This window comes from Ictidomys tridecemlineatus, chromosome 4, assembly GCF_052094955.1.
Source record: "Ictidomys tridecemlineatus isolate mIctTri1 chromosome 4, mIctTri1.hap1, whole genome shotgun sequence".
In the NCBI taxonomy this organism is placed as follows: Eukaryota; Metazoa; Chordata; class Mammalia; order Rodentia; family Sciuridae; genus Ictidomys; species Ictidomys tridecemlineatus.
This window is the reverse complement of record NC_135480.1, coordinates 88102790-88115735: the sequence shown is the minus strand read 5'-3', so window position 1 is coordinate 88115735 and position 12946 is coordinate 88102790. Positions and strand designations below refer to the sequence as shown.

The 12946-nt window shown below is 33.9% G+C and overlaps 1 protein-coding gene across 4 annotated transcripts in view; it reads right to left on the bottom strand.

The window, feature by feature from the left end:
• Dync2h1 (dynein cytoplasmic 2 heavy chain 1) overlaps positions 1-12946 on the bottom strand; it is a 329197-nt gene that overhangs the window by 109899 nt on the left and 206352 nt on the right. For all 4 annotated transcript variants that reach the window (XM_005329090.4, XM_078046934.1, XM_005329089.4 and 1 more), the window contains one exon: positions 11139-11243. In XM_005329090.4, coding sequence (XP_005329147.1) covers positions 11139-11243 — 105 coding nt within the window. The remainder of the gene's footprint in view (positions 1-11138; positions 11244-12946) is intronic.

The following is a 12946-nucleotide window of genomic DNA, read 5'->3' as shown; positions in this document are numbered from 1 at the left end:
ACAGAAAGTTATTTTCCAAACTGCTCTGTGGGGTGAGACCAGAAAACCAGATAAACAACTTCTCTTTTAGGTCAGTGAAAAAGAAAAAAAATCCTACTGGGATTTAATACTAGGCTCTCAGAACAGCCTAGGAACTTGGAAGTGTGAATAGGAAAAAAAAAAAAAGAAAAGAAAAAAACCCACTGCCAGCACCAGCAGCCAGGGCAGATCTACCTCAGGCAGGTTGAAGAGGGAGACTAAGAGAGCCCACATTTCGCATGGCACTGAGGTGTATCTTGAAGTGGAGAAGACATTGATCAGAGACATTGACCAGCAGATCAAGGGGGTGAGCTGTACTTTATATTCATGTGAGATGGACGCTGCTTGTCAACTGGTGGCCTGGGAAAACAGAGACAACCTTCATATTTTCCTGCTGTGTTACAACTGCCAAGTGGGTGTGGGTCCAAACCCAGGCACGCAGAACTGTGTAATTTCAGTTGGGTCTGAAAATCTGACCTGGCATAGTCCTGCAATACAACCCAAAGTGTGACTAGAAAACCGGATGAAATTCAGGTGTGGAAAGTGTTGCACCCAGGGGAATTCAAGACTCAGACAAGAGAGATCCTGATGCTTCTCAATCTATGAGTCTGGTGGTCTGCAGGACCAGGTGGAAGCAACTGGGAATTCCACAGGTGGGGGTGACGGGGGGCAGAATGTGAGCTTTGGCACTGAACCCAGGCGGCAGAGTGGGGCAAAAGACTGGCTCCTCCACCACTGGCGCAGAAACCAGAGGAGATTCAGAGATATAGATGCCCAACAGGAAAGGAAGTAGCCAGGCTTTGGAGGTATGCTGATTTAAAAGCCTCACAAAACATCATTCCACAAAGCACCAGGGGTCTAGCTAGACCCAAATCCAGCTTCTAGGAACTCTTCCTCTAGGAAACCCTTTCAGGGTACTCTACAATGACCCCTTGCTGTGAGTGGATTAGACAACAGCCTCCAACTCACTCCCCCTCACTCTGCTAAGAAGGGAAGCTAAGAATTGGAAACCTGACTAGCTCCACAAAAAGAAAAAGGTATTGGCAGGGGTTTCTATCCTCATATCAGACAGAGTGAACTTCAAGTTGATCAAAAGAGACAAAGTCATTTCATGCTGCTTCAGGGAATTACCCTTAACACTGGGTGACTTTAACATTTTATTCTCTATTTTTAAATTTTTTAAATTAATTTTAATTAGGTATATATGACAGCAAAATTCATTTTGATTCATTGTACACAATAGCAGCACAAATTTTCATTTCATTGGTTGTACACAATGTAGCATCTCACTATATGTGTAGTCATACATGTACCTAGGGTAATAATGTCCATCTCTCCACCATCTTTCCTGCCCCCATGTCCTCTCTCCATGCCTCCCTCTCATTTGCCCAAAGTTCCACCATTTCCCAGCTGCCTCCTCTCCTCACCCATGGATCAGTATCAACTTATCAGAGAGAACATTCGCTCCAAGTTTTTTGGGATGGCTTACTTTGCTTAGCATATTTTCCAACTCCATCCATTTATCTGAAAATGCCACAATTATATTCTCTTTTATTGCTGAGTAATATCCCATTGTGTATATATACCACAGTTTCTTTCTTTTTAAAAATATTTATTTTTTTAGTTGTAGTTGGACACAATACCTTTATTTTATTTATTTATTTTTATGTGGTGCTGAGGATTGAACTCAGGGTCTCGCATGTGCAAGGCGAGTGCTCTGCCACTGAGCCACAATCCTAGCCCACCACATTTCTTTATTCATTCATCTATTGAAGAACATCTAGTTGGTTCCACAGTTTGGCTATCCTGAATTGTGCTGCTATAAACATTGATGTGACTGCATCACTTTAGCATGCTGTTTTTAAGTCCTTTAGATATAGACCAAGGAGTGGGATAGCTGGGGCAAATGGTGATTTCTTTCCAGGTTTTCTAAGGAATCTCTGTACTGCTTTCCAGAGTGGCAGCAACAATTTGCAAATCCCACCAGCAATGTGTGAGTGTGCCTTTTCCCCGACATCCTCCCTAGCATTTATTGTTGTTTGTATTCTTGTTTTGCATTGTTTGTATTCTTGTATTGTTGTTTGTATAACTGCCATTCTGACTGGTGTGAGATGAAATTTAGAGTAGTTTTGATTTGCATTTCTCTAATTACTAGAGATGCTGAACATTTTTTCCTATATTTGTTGATCAATAGTATCTTCTTCAAGCTAAAGTAACAAAAATGGCATGGTATTGGCACCAAAACAGACATTTAGACCAATGGTACAGAAAAGAAGACACAGAGACAAAGCCACATAAATACAGTTATCTCATACTGGACAAAGGTGCCAAAAACGTACATTGGAGAGAAGATAGCCTCTTCGATAAATGATGCTGGCAAAATTGGAAATCCATATGCAGCAAAATGAAACTAAACCCCTATCTCTCACCATGCACAAAATTTAACTCAAAGTAGATCAAGGACTTAGGAATCAGACCAGAGACTCTGTGCCTAATAGAAGAAAAAGTAGGCCCAAATCTTCACACGTCAGATTAGGCCCCAACTTCCTTAACAAGATTCCTAAATAAAACCAAGAATTAATAAATGAGATGAGCTCAAACAAAAAAGCTTCTTTTCAGCAAAAGAAACAATCAATGAGGTAAAGAGAGAGCCTATATTTGTGAGCAAATTTTTGCCACACAAATGTCAGATAGAGCACTAATCTCCAAGATATATAAAGAACTCAAAAAACTTAAGCCCCCCCCCCCAAAAAAAAAAAAAACAACCCAATCAATAAATGGTCTAAGGAGCAGAACATTCCTCTTTCATCACTGGATACATCCTCCAAATAAAAACTAAAAAAAAAGAAGCTACAGAACTAAAAAATACAATTAATAATTTAGACTTAAAAGACATACACAGAATATTTCACCATAAATGAATGAATAAACTTTTTTCTTAGCAGAACACACATCATTTTAGATCACATCTTAGGCTACAAAGCAAGGCTTAGCAAATTGAAACAGACCTTAGAGATCATACATTGCATCCTATCAGATCATAATGGAATGAAATTAGAAAGCAACAATATAATAAAACACAGAAGCTATTCTTAACACCTGGAGACTAAATAATATGCTATTGAATGACAAATGGATAGATAGCTGAAGAAATCAAGAAACTAAAAAAATTCTTAGAGGTAAATGAGAATAGTGACACAGCGTATCAAAATTTCTGTGATACTCTAAAGGCAATACTAAGAAGAAAGTTCACAGCACTGAGCTCATTGATTAAAAAAATAGAAAGTCACCTAATAAATAAACTAACATTATACTTCAGTGCCCCCTACGAAAAAAAGAACAAGTAAGCACTAAAAGCAGTAGAAGACAGAAAATAATTAAAATCAGGGCCAAAAATCAGGGAAATTGAAACAAGAACAAAAATAATTTTTAAAAATTCAATGAAATGAAGATGGTTCTTTGAAAAAGTAAATAAAATTAATAAGTCCTTAGCCAAGCTAATAAAGACAAAGAGAAACTTCAAATTTCTAAAAGTCATGATAAAAAAGGAAATATCACCACAGACACCACTGAAATACAGAGGATAATCAAACTATTCTGAAACCTTATACTCCAATAAAATAGAATATCTTGAAGACATCAATAAATTTCTAGAGGCATATAACATACCCAAATTGAGTCAGGAAGACATACAAATTTAAACAGATCAATTTCAAGCAATGAAATTGAAGATATCATCAAAATCTACCAAGAAAGAAAGGCACAGGACAAGATGAATTCTCAATCAATTTCTACCAGACGTTCAAAGAAAAACTAACACTAAACCTCCTCAAATTATTCTATGAAGTAGGAAAATAGGGAACTCTTCCAAATTCATACTATGAAGCTTAGTGTCACCATTCCAAAACCACACAAGGACACAGCAAAGAAAGAAAACTTCAGGCCAATATCCCTGATGAACTTAGATCAAATATTTTAAATAAAATACTGGCAAATCACATAAAAAACACACTTAAAAGAGAGCACCATGATAAAGTGAGTTTGGTTAAACATAAGGAAATAAATAAATACAATTCACCACATCAATAGACTTTTTTTTACACACCTGACAATAGTGGAATGTATTACACTCATTATTACCCATTTACAACAAAATTTTTCGTAACTCTGTATATAAAGTATGTTCATGCCAAATTATGCCATTATACATGTACTCTCTTTTTTGCATTACAATTCTTAATACACATATATACCACAATTTATCATATCTCTGTTTGTATATAAGGTATATTAACACCAAATTCAAATCTTTATACATGTATTTTGTATAATGATGACCATCACCTTCCACAATCCTTTCTATTCTGCATCAATCGACAAGAATTCACATGATTATCTCAATAGATGCAGAAAAAGCATTTGACAAAATTCAGCATCCATTCATGTTCAAAACACCAGGAAAACTAGGGATAGGAGGAACATACCTCAACATTGTAAAAACTATGTATGTTAAACCCAAGTCCAACATCATTCTAAATGGAGAAAAAAACTGAAAGCATTCCCTCTAAAAAATGGAACAAGACAAGGATGCCTCTTTCACCATTTCTATTCAACATCATCCTTGAAATTCTAGGCAATTAGGAAAAAGAAATTAAAAGGAAACAAATGGAAAAAGAAGAGCTCACACTGTTCTTATTTGCCAACGACATGATCCTATTTTTGGAAGACCCCAAAAACTCTACTGGAAAACTTTTAGAACTCAAATGAATTTAGCAAAGTAGCAGGATATAAAAATTACCCCCTTAATCAACTGCATTCCTATACATCACTGATGAATCAACTGATAGTGAAATTAAGGAAACTATCCCATTCACAGTAGCCTCAAAAAAAATAAAATTCTTGAGAATCAATCTAACAAAAGAGGTGAAAAACGTCTACAATGATAACTGCAGAACACTAAAGAAAGATATTGAAACAGACCTTAGAAGATGAAAAGATCTCCCAGGTACTTGGATAGGCAGAATTAATATTGTCAAAATGACCATACTACCAAAAGCACTATACAGATTTAATGCAATTCCTATTAAAATTCCAATGACATTCTTCATGCAAATAGAAAAAGCAGTCATGAAATTCATTTGGAAAAACAAGAGTCCCAGAGTAGCCAAAGCAATCTTTAGCAAGTAACGTGAAGCAGGAGGCATCACAATACCAGATGCTAAATTATCCTATAGAGCTATAGGAATAAAAACTGCATGTTATTGGTATCAAAATAGGTAAGACTACCAATGAAACAGAATAGAAGACACAGAGACAAACCCCTATGAATATAGTTATCTTGTACTAGACAGAGGAGCCATAAACATAAAAAGGAATAAAATTATGGCTTTTGCAGGTAAATGGATAGAACTGGAGACTATTCAGCTAAGTGAAATAAGCCAATCCCAAAAAACTAAAGGACGAATGCTCTCTCTGAAAAGTGGATGCTGACTTAATAGTTGAAGGGGACGAGGGGAGTGGAGGTTCATCAAATTGGGCAAGGGGACTAGGTGGAAGTGAGGGGGAATGGGAATAGGAAAGACAGTAGAATGAATCAGATATAATGTACCATGTTCATATATGAATACATGACCAATATAACTCCATACCGTGTACAACCACAAAAATGGGAAGTTATGCTCCATGTATGTATGATATGTCAAAATACATTCTACTGTCATGTATAACTAGAAATAACAAAGAAAAACATTTAAAAAATAATTACTTTATGACTGACATTTGCCAAAAAAATGGATGGATCTGGAGACTACCATGCTAAGCAAAATAAGCCAATCCCAAAAAAACCAAAGGTCAAACATTCTCTCTAATATATGAATGCTAACACACAACAAGGTATGGGAGGAGAAGAATCGAAGTTCAACAGATCAGACAAAGGGGAATGAAGGGGAAGGAGGGGGAACAGGAATTAGGAAAGCCAATGGAAAGAGTCTGACTTAACTTTCCTGTGTACACATATAAATACACCAGAGTGAATCTCATCATTACGTACATCCACAAGACTGGGATTCTAATTAGAATAAGATATACTCCATGTTTGTATAAATATTCCCAAATATATTGTCATGTATATCCAAAAAGAACAATTTTTAAAAAATAAATAAAAATAAAAATAAATCCCTGAACAAATTAGGACTAGAAGAATCATACTTCAATAGCATGAATGTCTGTGTATGACAAACAAATGAACAACATTATACTGAATAGGAAAACTCTAAAAGCATTTTCTCCAAGATTAGGAATAATACAAAAGTGTCTATGTTCTTTCAATGTAGTACTAGAATTTTTAATGAGAGCATTCTAGCAAAAAAAATATAACTTCTTATAAAAATATGAAAAAAAAGATGGATGTTAAATTATCCCTGTTTGCAGATGATATAGTTCTATAAATAGAAAAATGTAAAGACTCCACTAAATGACAATTAACTGTACTAATCACATTATCACTTAGCCCTCCTCCCCCATACTCCAATTGGCACCACACATTCCCACTGCCTTTAAAGATCTTCTAGTTGTCTTATTTTCTGACCACACATCAGTCTTGCTACAATTCTTTGAAGTATCACCCCATCTCTAAATATATGTTAAATATAGGTAATTACTGGGATTCTGCTTTGGGAGCATCTTTTTCTGCTTTATCAATGTTTTCTAACAATCTCTGACTCCCATAGCTTCCTCTCCAGATAGGATTTTCTGTTTGCCAAATCCATTATCAAATCTATATGTGAATTCTCTGTTTATTTAGTAAAAATTCCTACCATAATGTCCAAGCAGTTAATCCATGGGCATCTCAAAAAATACTATTCCATAGTTACATCAATTTAATATATTAAACTGATCTCTTCTTCTCCCCATCATCAAAAATGAAAGTGCAAAAATCTCTTTCTTTTGACACTTACATTTTGATTAATGCAACACTGTCTATACAGCATTAATAACTCAGTGGAAAAGCAGAAGGAAAGGGATATTACATTGTTTGATATGAATGAGAACATATATATTGATTCAGGTTAAACAAAAGTATCTGATAACTGTTGACATACAGCATAAATACATAAGTATTACAAACACTTTGTAATAAATGCCACTTATGGTTATTGCCTTGTATGGGTGTACAAGATTCATTTCGAGCCTTCATATTTGTACAAAATTGGTTACATAGCTTTTGCATTGGTGTTTATCTTTAAAAGTCCAAATTTTGAGTACCTTCTTCAATAACAGTTCTCACAATTCTGAACTTGTACAAGATAAATAGTGTGTATTTTAACATTTATTTTGTGTAAAGAAGATGACAGATTTGATGTCAAGTCAGACTTCTTAATATCTGAATATTCACTTTCAAATAAAGGCAAACATTCTAAATGTGGCTTCTAATAAAAAAACTCTAATTATATGCTCTAAACATAGTCATTTTTAGTTCAAATATGTATACATATTGGTAATTACAAAAATAAGAGGTTTTAATAATTGTACTGTGAAAACCATCCTATGTATGAAAATGATAATTAAGAACTTTTAAAAAGTAGTGAAACAGACCTATAGTTAAAACGTGTATTAAAGTATGTATTACCAGAAAAGTTTTAAGACTACATTATCTTCTTCTCATCTAACAAATATTAATAAAAATTTCAATATCAAGGCAAGACAAAATAGTTGAGATTAAAGCACAGTAAAATAAATTTTGGAGAATTATCTGGTTAAACTAGAGTGAGCAAAAAGAAAAATATATACTGGATTGTTGGGGAAAACAACATTGGAGTTTATCTTCTCATAATATTATGTGCTTAGATACTAAAGTGTTCAGTTAAGTAAAGAAAGCTTTGTGGTTTTTTTTTTTTTTTTTTTGCTTGTAAACAATATTTGTTTATTTCTCATGGTTGAAGAGTCTGGGAAGTCTAAGATAATATGAATAAATTTATGTCTGGTAATGGCTTTTTTTCCTGGTTCATAGATGACTCCTTCTGGCTGTATCCTCACCTGATGGGCAAGGCTACTTACTATCTGGGGCTCCTTTTATCAGAACACATTTTTAAATGAATTTTTTTTATTTATATATGACAGCAGAATGCATTACAATTCTTATTATTTATATAGAGCTTAATTTTTCATATCTCTGGTTGTATACAAAGTGTATTCACACCAATTCGTGTCTTCAGAACTGGAAATCCTTATGCAACAAAATGAAATTAAACCCCTATCTCTCGCCATGCACAAAACTCAACTCAAAATGGATCAAGGACTTAGGAATACAATAACAGACCCTGTGTCTAATAGAAGAAAAAGTAGGCCCTAATCTCCATCATGTGGGATTAGGCCCCAACTTCCTCAATAAGATTCCTTTGGCGCAAGAAATAAAACAAATATCAATTAATGGGATGGACTCAAAAAGTTTCTTCTCAGTAAAAGAAATAATCTGCAAGGTAAATAGAGAGCCTACATCTTGGGAGCAAATCTTTACCCCTCACACATCAGATAGAGCACTAATCTCTAGAGTATATGAAGAACTCAAAAAGCAGAGCACCAAAAAAACAAATAACCCAGTCAATAAATAGGCCAAAGATCTGAACAGACACTTCTCAGAAGATGATATACAATCAATCAACAAATATATTTTAAAAAGTTCATCATTTCTAGCAATTAGAGAAATACAAAAGTAATTAAGCTTTTATCTGCCTAATTTGCTATGAAAACCTCTGATGTTTGGGACTCAACTTAGACTAGGGATATATTGATATTTGTATGCCAACATGGGACCTATGTTACTAAAATGAAAAAAAAAAAAAAGATTAGCATGAAACAAAGAATATGGTTTCTCATAAACCAAGAGCCTCATACCCTTGGCTTTTGTAGCCACACATGGCCCAAGAGTAAAAGAAGCTGTGTATGTAAGTGAGTGTTTGACCTCCCATTAAGTGAAAAATGCTGGGAATTCTACATTTTTATTCCTGTATACTTCCCTGAACTCTCTAAAGCTGTATCTATTGTTACCTTATTTCTTTCATTAGATATCCAATTCAAGCCATGCTAAATCCAGTTCCCCCAGAAGCTGAATTATCCTTAGATTAGAACTGTAGAAGCCAGCTTAAAAAAGGCTTTTGGATCTGTTAATATAAGGTTCCAAAAGTAAACCATTTGGGGGTTTAAAATACTTCTTATTCTTTTAATGATCTTTTAATTATTTTAACCTTTTCTGTTTAAGTACTATGTAAAATTTTATGTATACATAAAATATATGTGCATATACACACATTGGCAAACAATAGAATCCACTTCATTTTAAACACTAAAATAAACCAGAGAAAAATAAATTTGGTTTAGCTATGTTTTTGTTTGTTGTTTGTTGGTTGGCGGGTACCAGGCATTGAACTCAGGGGCATTCAACCACTGAGCCACATCCCAGCCCTATTCTGTATTTTATTTAGAGACAGGATCTCACTGAATTGCTTAGCGCCTCACTTTTGCTGAGGCCAGTTTGAACATGCAACCCTCCTGCCTCAGCCTCCCAAGCTGCTGGAAGCTGCACCCGGCCAGCTATGTATTTTTAAATGAAGTGCTTTCAAGTTTACTTTATATCAGGAGAGTATTTGTGAACAGCCAGTATGTGTATATACACTCACACATATTTTTAAAAATCCATATATATTATCAGTATAAATACTGATAAGGATTATTTCAGGCCAGCTAAAAAGCATGGAGAGAAATGACAAGTTTAACCATCTATGGTAAGTATATAAGGTCTGGACTGGGGTTTTAGCTTAGTGGTAGAGCACTTGCTTGCCTAGCACATGTGAGGCACTCAGTTTAATCCTCAGCACTGCATAAAAATAAATAAAATACATAAAAATGTAAAGTCCATACAGGACTTTACATTATCTTATAGACTATTTGATTGGACACTGTTATAAGAAAGGGAAAAGGAACTGGAGAAAATTATCAGTTGGTACAGATGAAGAGGTTATTTGTTCCTGGGAACATTTATACTTGCTTATATAAATAATGTGCTAATTTTTTATAATGATATGACCATTTTAGATTTTCAATACAGGCAAGATAGTAAATAATAAAATAAGAAAAGAAACATAATGAGTTTTATAAATGTTGGCTAAAATAGCAATAAAATACAAAACTGTAGATTTAAATAGGAAAATAAAAACTAACTAAAATGCCCATAAATAATCAAAGAAACAGGTAAGGGCCAAGTGAGTTTTCTATGCACAAATTATACATTGAACCTTATGTAATGGTTTAAAATTTCATGCCCCTGAAATGTTGCACATTACTTAGCAATACATTTATGCCTGAAAAGTAGCTGTATGTAAAGGGTGATGAGAACCACCTCATCACTCAGACAGTCTGAGTTTAAATTCTGGTACTACCTCTGTTTTTAAGGATCTTGGACAAGTTGCAATATATAATTCTGTGTGTATCTGTATCATTTTCCTCATCTGTTAAAAGGGGAGAGTATTAATATTAAAGTCTATATGTATAAAGCATTTAGAACAGTTTCAGGCACATAGTGGGAGGTTAATAAGTGTTAGATCTTCTTAATTAAGATGGACCAGGAATATATATCTTTCAGAGCAAACATTTTTCTGCTTCAGTGATTTAAAAATTCAAATTCCAAATATGCATAATGTTCAATCATGAGTAAATTAATAAGAAATAAATGTATCATTTATAAGCTAATACACAATTGCAAATTATATATCTGTATCTGATACCTATTATGAAAATATCAAATTTAGTTAAATTCAATCATTGTCAATATTAATTAATTCAATCATGCTACATTTAAAGTAATCATAAAATACATCAAAAGAATGCAAAAAATATTTTTAATAAAAATGACAGTATTTGATGTTATATTACTAATTTTTATAAACATTAAGAAAAAAACTTGATTCCTTTAAAATTTATTTAAAGTAAAATTGGAATCTGTTATATTCAATGATATAAAAGTTTTAAATAAAAGCTTGTGAGCTATGTAGTAATGAAACTTAAGCTAGTTTCATTCAGTCTCCAAAGTCATATTTTTCTAAAAGGTAGATACTTTCTTAAGTTACCTGAGAACTGATCATGCGCTGAGATGAACGAGCAATATTGGCAGGAAGACCAAAGAAACTAGGTTTGTCATCCTCTGGAAGTTTTTCAATGACAGCACGATAGTCCTAAACATAAAGAAAAAGAAGAAAATATTTAACTAGAGATTGAATTTATAACCATTGAAGTCAAAAAGAATGAACATTATGAAGAATCTCACTTTGTCTTTATTTTAACTAATTTATAGGAAATGTTCTTTCAATACTTTTTTGTGCATCTATAATTTCATACTATATTTTCCTACACAAACTCCCAATTCAAGAAAACCTTGAATTGATTAAGACATTTAGTGACCATGTCTACTGTGTGTAAGATATTATATTAATTTGGGTGTTTTTTGTGGTTATTGTTGTTTCCAGTTTTACCATATACTTTTGTTTTTTTAAAATTTTTTAATTTATATATGACAGCAGAATGCATTACAATTCTTATTACACATATAGAGCACAATTTTCATATCTCTGGTTGTATACAAAGTATATTCACACCAATTCATGTCTTCCTACATGTACTTTGGATAATAATGATCATCACATTCCACCATCATTTATAACCCATGCCCCCTCCCTTCCCCTCTAACCCCTCTGCCCTATCTAGAGTTCGAACAAGAAATAAAATCAAGAATCAATAAATGGGATGAATACAAACTAAAAAGTTTCTTCTCAGCAAAAGAAACAATCTGTGAAGTGAACATACAGCCTACAACTTGGGAGTAAATCTTTACCCCTCACATATCAGATCAAGCACTAAACTCTAGAGTATATAAACAACTCAAAAAGCTAAACACCAAAAAAAACCCAAATAACCCAATCAATTAATGGGCCAAGGAACTGAACAGACACTTCTCAGAAGATGATACAAAATCAATCAACAAATATATGAAAAAATGTTCATCATCACTAGCAATTAGAGAAATGCAAATCAAAACCACTCTAAGATTTCATCTTACTCCAGTCAGAATGACAGCTATTATGAAGACAAACAATAAGTGCTGGCGAGGACGTGGGGAAAAAGGTACATTCATACACTACTGGTGGGACTGCAAATTGGTACAGCCAATATAGAAAGCAGTATGGAGATTTCTTGGAAAATTGGGAATGGAACCACCATTTGACCCAGCTGTCCCTCTCCTCGGTATTTAAAAACAGCATACTACAGGGACACAACCACATCAATGTTTATAGCAGCACAATTCACAATAGTTAAACTTTGGAACCAACCCAGATGCCCTTCAATGGATGAATGGATTAAAAAATGTGGTATATATATATATATATATATATATATATATATATATATATATACACAATGGAATATTACTCAGCAATAAAGGAGAATAAAATCATGGCAATTGCAGGTAAATAGATGGAGTTAGAGAAAATAATGCTTAGTGAAGTTAGCCAATCCCAAAAAACCAAATGCCGAATGTTTTATTTGATATAAGGAGGCTGATTCATAGTGGGATGGGGAGAGGGAGCATGGGAGGAATAGACAAACTGTTGTTGTTTTTAATGGCACTAGGCATTGAACCCAAGACCTCACTCATCCTAGGCAAGCACTCTATCACAGAGCTATACCCCTAATCCTTTTTTAAAGTTTATTTTGAGGCAGGGTCTCACCAGGTTGTCCAAGCTGGCTTCAAACTTGTGACCCTCCTGAGTAGCTAGGATTACAAGCATGTGCCATAACACCCAATTATGTTAAATGTTTTTAGAAAATCAGTGTAATATTTTCCCCATAACCTATAAAAGACCAATCTGAAGAGTTCAGG